Source organism: Eublepharis macularius, chromosome 5, assembly GCF_028583425.1.
Source record: "Eublepharis macularius isolate TG4126 chromosome 5, MPM_Emac_v1.0, whole genome shotgun sequence".
In the NCBI taxonomy this organism is placed as follows: domain Eukaryota; kingdom Metazoa; phylum Chordata; class Lepidosauria; order Squamata; family Eublepharidae; genus Eublepharis; species Eublepharis macularius.
The window spans coordinates 102511767-102528158 of record NC_072794.1 but is presented as its reverse complement, the minus strand read 5'-3'; the positions used below and the strand labels follow the sequence as shown (position 1 = coordinate 102528158).

Sequence of the window (16392 nt, the reverse complement as noted above, 5' to 3'; positions counted from 1 at the left end):
GAGCTGAAACAATCCTAAACATAAGCAATTTAACATAACATGTTAATGAGGAAACTATACCGTAGAAGCATACTCGCAGCAACAGGGTATGGAGTAGTATAGTCTACAGTTCCTATCCCTTTACTAAAGCATCCGTTTACTGAACCATTTCCTTATAACACAGTCCACTTACCTGTATAAAAGCCCTCCTAGATGGTTCAGTTTTGCATAGTTTGTGGAAAGACAAGAGAGTGGAAGCATTCCTGACCTCTTCAGACAGGCCATTCCATAAAGTTGATAATTGGTCATTTGCAGAACACTCTGTTCAGATGAGTGAAGCTGCCATGGTAGAACACAGGAAGAGAAGCAGACCTATAGATATGAGGGGCCATGACAATGAACGGCTTTGTATGCAGTAACCAAAACCCAGGAGGGCTGTAACTTGATTGTTCTAAATGCAGCTTAGCTTTCAGGGCAAATTTCAATGAGCATAAACCTTAAATTAAAGATGTTGGTTCCAACAGTTGTCAGAAGAATGCTCAGGAAGCTTCTTACACTGAATCTATTGATCTATCAAAGATAATATTGTTTTCTTTGGCAGAGGTCTTCCCCATCACTTACTATCTGATTCTTTTAACTGAAGATGCCAGGGAGTGAATCTGGGACCTTCTGCATGCAGAGCACATATCTTCCACTGAGGGAACCACTGTCATTACATATGCTGTTCATATGCTTATTAAATGGCAAAGATTGATCTCCCTTCTAAAATAGAATGTGCCCCATAGTTTGATATAGTCCCCAGTTAGAATCACTATAGCAAAATGTGGCGTTCTGTTTGTAGCATTTTGCCGTGCATTAATGATTTGTTCATTTTCTAGAAAGAGACCTAAATAGTGGTTAAGTATTTAATGTCAGTATAAATAGCCTCAGGAATAGGCCTGTAGAACACTGAGAACCTGAGATTTAATCCAGTAAAAGGTATGCTATTTTCTTTGGAACAGTATAACCTTGGAGACAATAAGGTTTAGTTTGGGTTTCTGGTTTTGTATAGTTAGATTTTTGGCTTAAATCGGTAATGTTTGTGGAGTGCATTGTTTTGGAAACTTGGGATGCACATGGCATCTTATTATAATTTCATGAAGCCTTGTTTTTAAGAACCATATTCATATATGAAGTATTGGAAATGGGATTTCTGTCCTTCAACTGAATCACATTAGAGGCCCTTTAAACACATGATAAATGTATATTCAGATGCAAAAAGAGATCCACTTCAGTAATTTTAGTAGATACTAATTGAAATCTGGAATGGTACGTTTGATAATTTGGTTTAACTCTGAAACCTTGTTGCTTTTGAGATTGATTAAATGTCTAGGCAAGAACTAAAAAATATTTTCCATACTTTGTATTGGAGTACTGAGATAAAAAATATTTTCTTTCCTTCTAAACATTGTGTTCCACCCAGTTGAGAAAACTACTTCCAGCAGTGAAACAAGGTTGCGTTCCAATAAAAAGATGACATTATAAAGATTTTTTTTGGCTTTGGAAATATAGAGTGTCGCTCTGCAGTGAAAAAGAAGCTGTTTTCTGGGTGAATCCAAATTACCGGGCCCTGAATGTGGCAAGCTGGCTCTGCTGTTCCAAAAACAAGGGCATGGAGGTCTGCATCCCACAGAGCTGTGTGCAGGACATGCTCTGCAGCAGTCTGTATTGGCGTCTGAGAGATTTTAGAAGGGCTTTTCCCTCCAATGCTAGTTCGAGATTCTAGCCCATGAACAAGGAGGATATGGTATTATGTGGAGGTCAATGCTGAGGTTGCAGATGCATCCTGTCTTGATTCTAGGATAGTATTCCAGCCCTCTATCAAACACCTTTTTGATTGCTCACTAAGTTTGCAATTGATTTAATGCTGGAGTAATTCATTTCATTAGTAAGCCGCTTGCAATGTTTGATAATATTTTTAGACAGAACAGATTTCACTAAGCTGCAGAGTTCAGATGAGCTCCTTTAAAGCTGGTGCAGGGATTATGATGGTAAATTCAGCAGTTGATTTCATTAGCAAGCAGTTTCCTAGATCCAAATTGTCCTTTTTAGAGCTTAAATGCCAGATTCACATACAACTTGCTTTGTTCCTCCTTGTATTCTGGGTAAATGCTGGTGGATGAAATGGAGCACTGGTCAGTTTGCGGCATAAAAATCTTATCACTAGATAAAAAAGGTGTTTCTTGGGGGAAATGGGAATCTTCTGCTAATCTGGACTTCTGAGAAAAGGTATGCTTAAGGTTCATTATATAAGAACATAATGCAGAAATATACAAAATACACAAATTGTGTTGATTTGTGGCCATCAACTTCTATTTTAATGCCAGTATGATAGATTGTAGCTTGGATTACTGATCTCTTACTGTATATGTTACAATGTGTGCTATGCAGGTTTGTCATGTGGTAGTCATCCTGGATTTTTAAATTTCTTGTCTGATTATAAAGTTACAGTGATTGCCTGGTTTCTGCTTTTATAAATTTGTTTTATCATGGTTGAGACAAATTTGAATGGTTGGACAATCTATGCATGCCTTGTAGGGCTTCTACATACACTAAGTCTTTGTTCCTTCATGTCAACTTCATGTCAACAATTGAATAGTTTTACCTTGCCCCCCATTTTATACTTCCTCTTTGTGCATTCTCAGTGCTCAGAGCTTCTTTGCTTTGGTTCAGAGGACACATCTATGCTATTCCAAACTGTACAAACATTTCTGTAGCTGAAGGTTTCCTCTTATCCTCCAGTTGAAAACTTGATTTGGAGCAAATGTTGACATTCCCCTATACTTAAAATCAGCAATAACCCATAAAATCTGCACCAGTCATTATTAGTAATTTATTATCAACTTTTAGGTTGTCTCAAGTAGTTATTGTCTGTCTCAGCTGAAATGATGTAAGTGAACTAGGTCTCTTTAACAAGTCCAGTAAGTAACTGCAGTATATTATTTCAATATGAAGGCAAAGTAATCCAGTTGAGCAGCCAAGTCACGATACTTAGCCATTTATATCGTTCCAGAGGAGTAGCCATGTTAGTCTGTTGTAGTTAAAATAAATGGGAGTCTAGTGGCACCTTGATGACTCAACGGAATATTATTCCAGCATGAGCTTTTGCAGTCTAGAGCCCTCTTTTTCAGATGCATCATATCTTCAAGATGTCGCTAGACAGTATAACTTTAGTCATCTATATAGCACTTTGAAATATTCAAAGTATTTTGTGTCTGTTCCATGTAATCCTTACAACTTTTCCCATTTCAGCTCAGGTATGAAGCTGAAAAATAGCATCTTCCCTCAAAACATAGCAATTTCATAGCTGAAGAGTCTTAAGTTGGAAAGGCTCTGGCTGCTGCTTGCTGTCCCTAGTGTACATCTGCTATAAAGAACAACAGCCTGGGGATTGTGTGTTTGTGTTATATGCCATCAAGTCACTTCCGACTTGTGGTAATCCTATGAATGAAAGAGAGTCATTTTTTTCTGTGATAACAACTTTAGATGAAGTAGCCCATGTTCAAGCCTTAATACCTTAACAGTTCTTTGATAGCAGTTGATGTTTCTGAGTGTGTGTGAGTGTGTGTTTTTAGTCTGCTTAAAGCTTTTTCAGAGTGTGGTCATTAACATATCAGCTAAAATATTCCTGCTCACTGGTACTAGTAAGGTCTGAATATTTGTATTTATTTACCTCATTGATAGTCCACCTTTCTCACTGAGACTCAAGGCAGATTACCCAGTGTGAGTCAGTACAGTCAATTTTGATATGACAAAGGTGGTCCTGAGCAGAGCATCTTTGGATAAAAAGGTGACTCTGAAAGATAGGCCCCTGACAAGTTCTGGTTTTTTTATTCAAGGGCTTCTCTGAGAAAGCAATGGAAGTTGAAAGGTCAAGCTGCTTCCCGGCCTCAGAGTAGATTGTAAACAAGTCCCATTGCCACACTATCATTTTCTCTACCCACAACCCCTTTGCCGCAAAGCTATGCTTTGAGGAGCTGTATTGGCCTCTGGGCTTCCACTTGCTGATCCCTAATGAGGCGTTGCTCATGCACTGGTCACTGAAAAATTAATAGCTACTGCCGTACAGCACCACTGAATGGGAAGAGGGATCTGATATCCTTATAGGAGTGTGTCACACTAGCAACTGCTATCTATTTAGCAGCTATGTGCCTGCATAGCACTGTAGTGTAGCAGCTTTGGAACCTTTGCACCATCTCCTGTAGGGATGCCGAATCCCCCTATTCATGCAGTAGTGCTCCAGTTAATTGTTTCTGTCTCTAATCTTTTTGCCTCAGCTGCTTTTGCAGCTTTTTGCTTCAGCTGCCTTCAGTCTTTGCTGAAGTATTTCTTAAGCTATGCATTCATGTCCTTCCTTGCCTCTTTTAACTTTCTAATATATCCTTTTTTGGATAAAAAAAGTCTTCACGGTTGTGATTGCTTGGATTTTAAAGATGTAAGCAAGTTGTTGTTTATCACTAGTATGTTAAATACTTTCCTACAGATCTGCAGTTAATGGGACTTGACAGTGCAGTATTTAAAATGTTGGAGGCCTCTGAAGCTCTGTCTTCAGAAGAATGAATACTTGTGTTTCCTTATGATGTACCAGAAGCCTAATAGAGGCTAAGAAGTGGGGACCCACAAGGACTTGCGGGTGGCATCTCATTTCCCCTCTCTCACCATGTCCTCTTTCCTCTCCTGCCCCCAGAACCTTTCTTCCTTTTCCTGCTTTCTTCTGTCCTTCCCACCTATCATTTTCTGCCCCCCCCATCTTCACTTTACCCCTCCCTCTTCAGCAGCTTTCCCCTTATTGCCCAGTTGCATGGTGCTGGCTGAAATGGGCCCAGTTGTGTGGTGGGGAAGCTACAAAGACTTGTTGGGGGGGGTACTTCATTTTTTCCATATGGGAGATCAGCCACCTACTTCTGCCTCCCACCAGCCTCTGCCACCCACCACCACTCACCTGGCCAGTGTGTGTGTGGGGGGGGGCAAGCCTAGGAAATGGGCTTGGGAGGCAAAAAAAACTTCCCAGTCAGCATGCAGCAGGCACAGTCCTTCCAAGTGCTATAACATTGCACCTGCCAGTGGGCATGCTACCGCACTTCACAGGGGCCCAAATATGGAGAACATTTTCCAGTTAAGTGCCCATTTCCCCCTCCTCCTGCCAGGAGGGTTAAGGGACCTGGCAACTCTACCTTCCCCGTACTATTTCCTCTTTCCCTCCCAGCAGCATCCATATGCTCACCTTTCCCTAAATCTTTCTCTGCTTCAAACCTATTAAATGACTTACCTTTTATCTGACCCCATTTTCATGTATATTTCATTTGTATTTATTAATTTACTTCATTTATATGTTTACACATAAACAGCTCACATCATTCTCCTTGCCTCCATAATTATCCTCACAATAACACTCAGAGGTAAGTTAGGCTGAGAGTGTGCGACTGGATCAAAGTCACCCAGTGAGCTACCACAGCAGAGTAGTGATTTGAACTTGGGTTTCCCAGATCCTACTCTGAAACTCTAACCACTACACCACATTGGGTCAAACCACATGAGACAAAATACACTTGAATTACACCTGAATCACACACTCAAATTACAAAATACATTTGAATTACCCATGTAATTCGAGTGTGTTTTGTCTCGTATGGTGAAACCCATTGTCTTCCATGGGAAGCTGCTGTTCAGCAGTATCAAACAGCCAAGCCTTAGTGAATCATGCAAGTTGGGTGGTATCAAGTTGCCCAGTGGTTGCTTCTGGACCTGGCCTCAAGGAGTCCTCTCTCAGAGGCCAAAACAGCCCTGGAAAGGACCCTGCTCCCTCCCCCTGCTTTTTACTTACAGAAACCAAGGCCTAAATACAGCTGAGGCAACCACTACAGTGGTTTAGCAACAGCCACTGAAGGCATGTGGTTAAAGCTATAGGCACCCCTTTTATCATTTGGGTTTTTTTAAAAAAAAAAACAAGCCAATTTTTAGATTTTTCTGCAAAGCTGGGGCATATTTCAGGTGTGTAGGGATATCTGTCTTGTCCATTCATGACTTCAGTCTCTGGATTTAAGTATCCACAGATCCGGGCCTCTTGGCTGTTAGTATATAAGATACTTCTATAGCATGTTGTCCACGTGCTGTCTAAATTTCTGAGGGCCACATCACTTCAGAGACCTCTGGTGGGGGGCTCATTAGTAGAGATGGGCACGAACTGAAATACGAACCAAAATTAAGCACGAACCAGGCCGGTTCCTGGTTCATGAACCACAGTTTGTTAGATCCCATTTCTGACAAAACACCACGAACTTTTAGGCTGGTTTGTTTGGTTCATTTTTTGGTTCGTCACTGCAGACAGCCGGGTGCCAATCAATCAGTTTCCTAGGCAACAGGGGATGGACTTCCTGCAGACCTTCTGCTGACCCAGAAGTGAACTTCTGCTAACTCGGAAGTGGTGGTTTTTCTGACCTAGATGAGCTGTTTTCACGAACCAAACAAACCGGTTCGCGAACCAGGGGCAGATTCGTGAAAGTTCGTGGTTCGTGAAATTTGATAAACCACGAACCACATGGTTCGGTTTTCCCCCGGTTCGTGCCCATCTCTACTCATTAGCCCTCCTCATTCAGTCAGTCTGGGAAAAGAATCCACAAGTCAGCCATACTACAAATGATAGCAAAGGACTACCTGTGTTTGTCTGTTGCAGCAAAATAAAAGTCCAGTGGCTCCTTAAAGAAATTTATCAGAAGAAATTAGAATTTATTAGAAATATAATACTTAGAACATTTATTTCAATGAGCTTTTGTGACATATCTGAGGAAGTGAGCTGTGACTCACAAAAGCTCATATTGAAATGTTAGTTTTTACATGCTACTGGAGTTTTGTTTTATTTAGCCATACCAAAGGGTGACTAGCTGTTCTTGGCCCAGTGAGAAGAAAGCTCTTTGGAGCTCCAAAGATGTGATGAGGAAACAGGGTGTCTTTTATTTTGCTCAGGACTGTTTTAAATCTGTGATTTAAATAACAATTAAGATCTTTAAAGGAGGCTTCTTAGATTGTTTAAATCTATTATATCATGTAATTATTTGATTTGTAAAATCTAAAACCTTGAACATATACTCCACATGCCTTTTGCACTAAATAAATATTTGCTAACAGACAGAGTAAGTGATTATGAAATTAACGGGTTTCAGTTTGGCATTCATTGTACATAAGCAAGGCACATCATTTACTTAAGTAATGCTCAGATCCCTTAAGACGGTAGGACTAGTAGTTATTGGGCCAGAATGACTTGTTGAATCGTGTTTATAGAGTTTGACATCAGTTGTCAGATACTGTCCCTTATGATTATGATACATAGGAAAGTAAGTTTTAGTTCAATATGTTCCATAGAAATTCATGGATTCACATCTAAAAGGCTATGTGTAGACTTTAACATGTTGGTTATAGTATTAGGTAGACTTTATTTAAAGGCGTATTATTTTTAAAAACACTTACATTTCTCCCTCTGAGGTGGAGGACATCTTGAGGTGTTCTCCTCAGAGGAGAAGGACCCTTCTCAGTAAGTCTCCAAAGGTCTATTTTAAAGATATTTAAATAAAAGTGGGCTCCAATTTTAAAACTAATTTTTGGTTGATTTTTTTTCAATCCTGTGGAGGAGCAGCATTGTGGAACACTGCAGGGGGCGGCATGACTCAATGGTAGGGCATCTGCCTGACCTGCAGAAAGTCTCAGATTCAGCCCCCGACATCTCCAGCTAAAAGGATCAAGTGATGTGAAAGAGGTCTACCTGACATCTTGGAGAACTGCTGCCAGTCTGAGTAGACTGTACTGACCTTGATTGACCAGTGGTCTGATACTGAATAAGGCAGCTTCATAAGCAGAATGGATTCTATTGGACTTGACAATAAGAGATTATTTTGATTCATTGTTGCTATTATCTGTATTTTTTATAAACAGTGGTTTGTTTATTGAGACAAATTTACTAATTGGTTTTGTATATCACTTTGAGAATTTAATGGGGTAAGATCTGGATCTATTCAATGAAAGGCAATGCTTTCCCTCAGTGCAAGGAAACTTCCCCTGGTGCAGCGGGTTCTTACACCAGCAAAAGAGCCTTTTGTATTGAGGAAGGCTTCCTGTGCTCGAGAAAAGCACCACTGTTAATGGGAAGGATTCATGGGTTTCAACCCATGCTTATAAGGTAATACATAAATAACAGTCTGTGTCAAAGATAAATGATTGCTCAAGATGGACTCCCCTTGGGAGTTCTTCAGTTAAGGTTTGACTTATTAGATGTCATTGATAAGATCTGAATGCAGTGCAGAGTCCCTATTAATTCTCCAGCTAAGTATAATAAATTGGTATAAGATGAATAACACTTTTGAACTCAGTTCTTACTGGTTGATCTTATCAGTAGAAGTTACAGAAATCTATACTAGGCATTCATTAAACAAGAGTTAGACCAGTGTGAAGCAAAGAACATTACAGTGGAAGTGCAAGCAAGTTAATAGAGAAAGGACTTCATCCCAAGGAACAGCTTTCTTATTCAGAACTATTTTGCCTAAAGGCATAGTGAATCATGTGTTTTTCTTACAGAATTTAAGAACATTTGGCACAGTTGATACGATTACTTTGATCAAACTTCATTTATTTCTCTTCTAAGACCCAAGAGAAAATCGTGAGGTTGGACATTTAATCAGAAAGCTTCTAGGTGAATAGATTCCCCTCCATCTTTTGAATTAGGATACAATAATAGATAATATTAACAATATATTGTTCGTGTTTATCCTTGGTTCTATAAAAAAGTTCACAGAAATAGGATCTTGTATAGTTATTTATTAGAACATTTTATGCTGCCCTTTATCAAAGGAACTCAGATTCTGTCCCTTCCTTCCCTTTGTCCTCATAGCAGCCCTGTGAGGTAGGTTAAGATGTGAGTTTCATGGTAAGTGGGGATTTGAACCTGATTCTCCCATATCCCAGTTTAACACTCTTTCCACTATGCTACACCATGGCAAATGTTATAACTTTGGAAAGCATCATTACAAAGGCTTAATGTCTAAGTAACCCTGGCCTGGATAGGCCAAGTGAGCCTAATCTCCTCAGATCTCAGAAGCTAAACAGGGTTGGCCTTGGTTAGTAATTGGATGGAAGACCTCCAACGAAGATCAGGGTTGCAAACCACCTCTGTTAGTCTCTTGCCATGAAAACTCCACCAGGGGTCGCCGTAAGTCAACATTGACTTGAGTGCACTCTCCACCACCACCAGTGTCTAAGTAAATGAAAATATAAGAGACAAACTTGTTTAAAAATCAAGGGTTCTGTTTTCCAGCTCTAATTCTCAGAAGTTCTCTTGCTATTATGCTGCCTGCACAGCCTTGCAAGCAGCACATGAGATTTGTTAGTTGAAACAGTTAACTATAGTACTTTGTTTTCTTCTGTTCAGCTGCTTGCTTCTGGAAAGAAGGTGTTCCCTGGTGAATTGTTTGGGTTTTTTAAAAGTCTTGGAAGCATTTGAGAAAGTGTGAACAATTTCAGATTATGTTCTGTCCTCTGCCATCTATACCTGTCAGTATTGCATGTGCTCCATATACCTGACACCCATGTTCTCAACTCTGAGCTATAGTGCCTAACTGGATGCCATTTGATGTCCTAACCAGGCAGTCATATCACAATCCAATTAATATATGGATACTTATGTAGACTATATCAGGTTTGTCAATTTAATTGTGACACTAGACAAATTATATAGTATGCATAATAGCTTTGACAATGATGGTAGTTTTGAACTGGTACCATGGTTGAACATTGTTGGTGAGACTTGAACACAGTAGAAAAAATGATTTGACAGAGGTTTGTCCCAAGAACGAAATAATTGCTTTAGGTTCTACAGATCTTTCTCCTAGTAAATTTTTCATATTAAATATTAGCCACAGAATAGACTATTCATACTAAATCAGATACTCCATTCAAAATAATGAAAATTCATTTTGATGTTTACACATTACATAAAATGAGTATTAATTTTATATTAATTAATACCCTGGCTTTCTTCCCAATGGGGACCTACAGTGGCTTACATCATTCTCCTCTCTTCCCCCCTCCCCACAACATTATGAGGTAAGGTAGACTGTGAGAGTGTGTGACTAGCCCAAGGTCATCCATCAAGCTTCCATGGCAGAGTGGGGAATCAAACCTGGGTCACCCAGATTCTAGTCCATCACTCTAGCTACTATACCACAGTGGCTCTCTTAATGTATTTTGTTTCATATGTAATTATGTTAAAACTATTGGTTAGCCAAGAATATGTAACTTATTAAATTAGACTATAAATGCATCTCCCGCAAAGTACCAGGTGTTGAACGTTGCTGTTGTGGAGGTCATAGCTTAGTTCTTGTCATGCCATTATTCTCTTTACCTAGCCACCATGCATGATTGATTGGCTTTAGCAGAAATATCATTATTACCATATGATTTGGCTGTGTAGAACATATTCCATATTTTTGGTCTGTTAAGTGCTATTAACTGTTCTTAGGAGTTCCTTCTGATGGGGGTTATGTTGATACTTTATGAGGAGGAGAAATGAATTTTGGTGTTGCATCCATATGCACCTGATAACACAAGTGCACTGAGGAACTGAGATGAAACATTGCGTCTGATTTTTGGCAAGCACAAATCCTACTTTGTAAAGTTCATTTGTGTTCTGATATCTCTGGAAAAATGAGACTATTGATAAATGATAAAACATTTGTGTATTTATTATTATTCTTTAGCAAATCCAGTTTGCAGATGATATGCAAGAATTCACCAAGTTCCCAACCAAGACTGGTCGCAGGTCCTTATCTCGTTCCATTTCACAGTCTTCCACTGACAGCTATAGCTCTGGTAGGTATCTCCTATTTTCTTGTATTTCCCATTTGATTTGTTTTATCACTTTTCAGCAGCTGAAAGTGTCATAGCACCAGTAGTATTCATAGGGCTGGTTTGGGTTGCTCACATTTCTTGATATGATGAAAGGCAGTGACTAACTTGGCAGCAGGCTATCAAGGTGGGGAAATACTGCACATTTCAGTCTGTGATCCAGAATCTGTGCAGTTGGTATTCAGTAGGCATCATCTGCTTTTAAAGTTCATTATTTTTATCTGGTATTCAACCAAATAGACCCCAGCAATACAAACAACTCTGAAAGCGTACATTGCCACAACTACAAAGCTCAGTCAAAGAATATAGTTTGCTTTTTTGTTTTAAAATACATTAGATTGGCTTTTTATACTTCAAGGCAATGAGTGTCCACTTTTCCTGTGAATCAGTAGTACTCACTCCATAACTTTTTGAGAGCCACATTAGAAATTACACCAACCAAAAGAGCCACATGAGTACTCATGCCCTGTTTGTCACCCTGCCATATATGCACACTCAAAATAATCTTTTTACCAAAATACCTCTGAGCATATAGGTTTGTCTTTCCCAGCATTGATGAGGCAGACTTTGTATACCTGGAATGAAGAGAAGAGGGCAAGAAGACAGAGATTGGAAGTAAAGGGAATTCAAACCTCTTCCCACTGCAGGAGTTGGTTTGGGTAAGGCCGTGCGTGTTCCAAAGGGAAGCTCCAAGCCAGTGCTGTAAGCAGGATCCTGCAGTGGGAAGCCTGTGTTCCCTTTACTTTCCACATGATTGTCTTTTTCTGTCCCTGGCACAAGGCTCACAGCTCATATGAGAGTAAGATGGCTAGAGTTATTCTGCCTTGCGTCACAGAGAGTGAGAAGGCAGCAAGGGAAGTAAAAAGGATGCTTAGGTTTCCTACTACAGAAGCCTGCTCTGAGCCAGCCAGCAGTATTGTGAAACCTCTCTTTGCAAGAAACCTGTGTACCCGCTACTTCCCTTTGACTTCTTGTTCTCTCTTCTCAGCATGAGGCCACAGCTACTCAGGTGAGAGTGAGAGATTTCCAGGGTGCCCAGAGCAGAGTGCCCTGACCATGGAGAAACGGAGGAAAACCATCACTGCCCCACTGTGGCCAGTTGCTCTTTTTCTGGGTGGTAGTGATTGTTTTAGCCTCTCCTCTATGTAGCCAGTTTGCTCTCCTCCTGGCAATGGCCCAGGTGCTGGAATGAGAGAGTAGACGCTGTGGAGAAGGAGGGGGGGGGTTGTTTGAGAATATGGACCCTTTATGTTCATCCATGGTACAAGGTCTGCACCTCAGGGTAGGCTCACAGCTTATTTATTTTCCAGTCTCTTTAGAGGCAGCTGTTTTCAGTCTGAACAGGGATGTAAAATTGCTGGAAATTTTGAAACTGTGAGGGGGAGGGAGTTTGTTGGGGGGCAGAAAACAATGGAAATTTGGGGGGGAATGGAAATACATGTGATACTTTCCTATGAAACCTAACTTCTTTGATTGATTTAACAAAATAAAACGCATCTAAATTTTTGGAATTATATACTATTTGGAATATTTATGGAATTTAAAAGCATAAATGAAAGTACACCTTGTACTTGAGGGAGAGTTGCAGACTAGACATGGGCACGAACCAAAAAAATTTAACGAATCCGTGGTTTGGTGCCAATGACGATCCAGAAGTCGCAAACCTCAACTGACATTTCCCGTTGCCAAACTGGTTCGCGGTTCGTGGTGCTCAGAATGGCCCCCGTTGCACTTAGAGAGCCCATATTCACAGGGAGTGTGTAGCAGGCTCTCCTGCAGCCAGCACCCAAGTTTGGTCAAGATTGCATTAGGGATCTTGGAGTTATACCCCCTCCAATCCGAGGCCCCCAGGAAACTCCCACAAAAATCCAAGCTCAATTATACTCTCTGTCTCTCTCCAAAGGCTAGCAAGTAGCAAGCAACAGCTCTCACATTCCACTGCTCGCTGAAAGTGGAAGCCAGCCTAGGAGTGCAGTGCTTTTTATAAGCTGAGGTCCCATAGAGCAACGCAGGAGGTCTGTGTTTGGCCATCAAAGCTGCCTATCAGGGTTTGCAGGGATGAGATTGGAGTGCCTGTGGCTACAGAATGTCCCCTCCCTCCCCCAAGTGTCTTCTCCCAACTTGTAATCACTTTGCAGCTCCATGCTTGGAAGGAAGACCTGCCGATCAAGGTAAGCTGGGCTTCGATTCGGGTTTCCAGGGCAACAGAAAGAGCGCAGACAGAGTTCAGGCATTCCCCCGGCTCCGTTTCTAGGGGAATTGATTGATGGCGCCTGACTGGCTTCCTGAACCGTGGCCAAACACACTGAACCAGGCTTCTTCTGAACACTGGTTCGTTTGCCGTGGACAATCATGAACTGCCAGATCGCGATTGCGCAATCGCCAATTTCATGGGTTTTTGAAGTCCATAATGCGGTTCGTGCCCATGTCTATTGCAGACTGCTGCACCTTAATACATATTTCTTCATTTCTACCATCTGAGGGGAAAATAAATATGGTAGAAAACAAATTCTTTAGTAAACAAAATAAAATGTATTATTTGGATAGAAACACTTTCATACAGTCAAAATAGGTAGATTTATCAACATATTTGGATATTGTTAAAGTAGTGTGCCACCAGCTGGACTAAGCTTCCTCCCCGTTTTTTCAGCTCAGTGAAAGTAGGGTATTGTGTGTGTGCACGCGCATGCACACACACACACAAGTATAGAGTCTGTCTCCCTCCTAAATCTTTACCTTGTCTAGGTGTTGGGTATGAACAGTCATCCTTCTGAATGTATTACTTGTGCACAGTCTGCGATTTTTAAAAGGAAAAGGGATTTTTATTTAACTAGAAAGCACTCCTATCAACTAAGAACACAAGCATGGGAATATATATCAGGACTAAGGCAGCTGATGCTGCAGAAACTAGAAAATGAACTAAAAATCAAAGCACTAACATTGATCACTGATGTTTCCTTGGCATTTTTCCCTGAGAAATGAGCACACGACAGCTGGGACTTTTAATAAAAGGTGGTCATTAAAAAGGTCACCCAGTTTCCTGTCAGTTCTAGGCTCCCTAGCTTGCACAGAATGAGCAGAATTTTAACTCTTCCCAGCGTGGAGGGGTTCAGTTTTGTTAGAAAATATCTTTTTCATAGATTCTCATACAGCATTGATTTCTCTCCAGACTTCTGCACACATGGTCAAAATACCCTAATTCAGTCTCCAAACTGCTTTCCATACTTTTTTTCATTCTTCCCAGAGAAAGGCTGCAAGTGCTGCAAAATCAATCTTTTCCCAGTTTTTATTCAACTTTTCTCTCTGCACACACACCACAATTTTTCTCCCCAGCAAAGTCAACCTGGGGCTTTCTTGAAATGCAGGATGTTCTCTTTGACATGAGACCTGGCCTTGCACCCGCCCCTTTATTTCCCTGCATCCTGATTGGTTGAACAGCAACCAATCAAGTTTTTTTCCTTATTTTTTTTTTAAACATTGGTGCCATTTAAAAAGAAAAAAAAAACCTTTTAAGTTTCTTCATCAATCAACTGAGAAAACTGATGAGTCCTCAGAGCCTGCGCAGAATTTTTCAAATGCAGAAATAAAAAACACACCACTTCAGTTTATCTCCCTCAAAATGAAGAATTAAAGAATTGAAGCAATATGGGACCAGAAACAATGAATAAAATGGATCCAGTCCTCATGAGCTGAATATGCAACAAGCCTGATGTAAAGTTCACCCTGCAGAAAAGTTGCTTTAAATGTGATAAAAGTCATCTCCCCCATTGAATACATATGTTCTGAAGGACCCTTGCTTATTACATCCCATATATTTTGCTTATGCGTGTACAAGGTCAGAACTTTTATTGCCATGCTGTTTGGTGAAATGTTTCTCATGCAGTTAGAGGTTGCTTTACCTTAACTATAAAGAGCCTTGAGGCCCTTTTTAAGATGCCTCGATTTAGTGGTTTGGTTTATCTGAAAGACAGTATACATTTTTTATAAATAAGATGTGCTTTGTCTGCCAGTAATCTTTCAAGGATGTTGATATCATGCAGTTTTTGAAACCCACATGGTACCACCTTATGTTCGTATATACAAGCCAAGAAGTGAAATACTTGAAATAGGAAGCAGATCGTCCAGGACTTTTTCTGTGTTTAAGATGAATTAGCAGAATAAAGTTAAAGTAGAACAGATGGTAAAATGTCAGTGTTGGGTAAGACATCATGATTGTCTTGATCCTCCTTCATGTGTATCCTGTTCTTATGGAGTATGTTTTGTTTTTGTTCTTCTAGCGGCATCCTACACAGACAGCTCTGATGATGAGGTTTCCCCTCGAGAAAAGCAGCAAACTAATTCCAAGGGTAGCAGCAATTTTTGTGTTAAAAATATCAAGCAGGCAGAGTTCGGGCGCCGAGAAATAGAAATAGCAGAGCAAGGTAAAGGATGGGCTGTTTGACTGACTTCCTCCTCGTGGTTTTTGAAAATTATATTCAAAAGCGCTGTGGTACTGCCAAGGTTTTGGCAGTTATCTTAGGAACCTACCTCTTTTGAAATGTCAGCAAACAATATAGGCTTTATTTTAAAGAAAACCTTCAGGATCTTCTCAACAAGTGGAGTTAATGAGCTTCTGTCACCAGCAATTGAAAGTGATCAACATGTGAAAAATGTCTTTAACCATTTCAATACTAGAGATAAATTAATAGGCTGTGAACCCTAAATTGTGGAGCAACAGTGGCAATTTGTCAGTATCCTTCACCGACATTCCATTGTGCTATCAAAGATGGCGGGCATCATTGGTCTTTTCTTTTCTACAGTCCCTGTTATCTAGTACCTCTTCACCTTCAGATATTTCTTTGACTTATCTAAATCTGTGAACACAAGATTATTTTTACTTCAATAAATTTCTTTATTTTGCTTTCATAGATATGTCTGCACTGATTTCACTTAGAAAACGAGCTCAGGGGGAGAAGCCTTTAGCTGGAGCTAAAATTGTAGGATGTACTCACATAACAGCACAGACTGCGGTAAGTATCCCTGTTCTGCTACCTGTATGCAAGCTGGCATCTCTGCAGGTCATCTGTCCCTTTGAACAGAGGGAGAGAAGAGGAAGAGCTGCATAAATACACATGAGTAATCTGACATAATCTGGTTATTATGCTGTCTGTGTGTTCGTGTGCATGCTCATGAACACGTGCGTCATTGCTCTATCCAGAAACTTGCCATTCTGGCAACACCAGAATCTCAAGAGGGTACATGTTGGGTTTGCCTGACTGCGGTGCATTGCTACATAGATAATGTTGGGTAAAATGGCTGTAGAAGTATAGGGGTTGCATTTCTTATGTCCTGCAGGTATTACAACTTTTTGCATTGGTTATTGTATATAACCTGTCTCGAGACCCTGGAGAAGTGTGGGTTATACACTTAAATGAAGTAAATAACTTTCTAGCTGTGGGTTTGTATGTGCTCAACCCCCGGTCAACTATTACCATTGATGTTCAA

The 16392-nt window shown here is 40.3% G+C and overlaps 1 protein-coding gene across 2 annotated transcripts in view; it reads left to right on the top strand.

Moving 5' to 3' along the window:
• Window positions 1–16392, top strand: part of AHCYL1 (adenosylhomocysteinase like 1) — a 72380-nt gene that overhangs the window by 23776 nt on the left and 32212 nt on the right. For both annotated transcript variants that reach the window (XM_054980164.1, XM_054980166.1), the window contains exons 2-4: window positions 10761–10872; window positions 15186–15329; window positions 15817–15917. In XM_054980164.1, the coding sequence (XP_054836139.1) occupies window positions 10761–10872; window positions 15186–15329; window positions 15817–15917 (357 nt within the window). The remainder of the gene's footprint in view (window positions 1–10760; window positions 10873–15185; window positions 15330–15816; window positions 15918–16392) is intronic.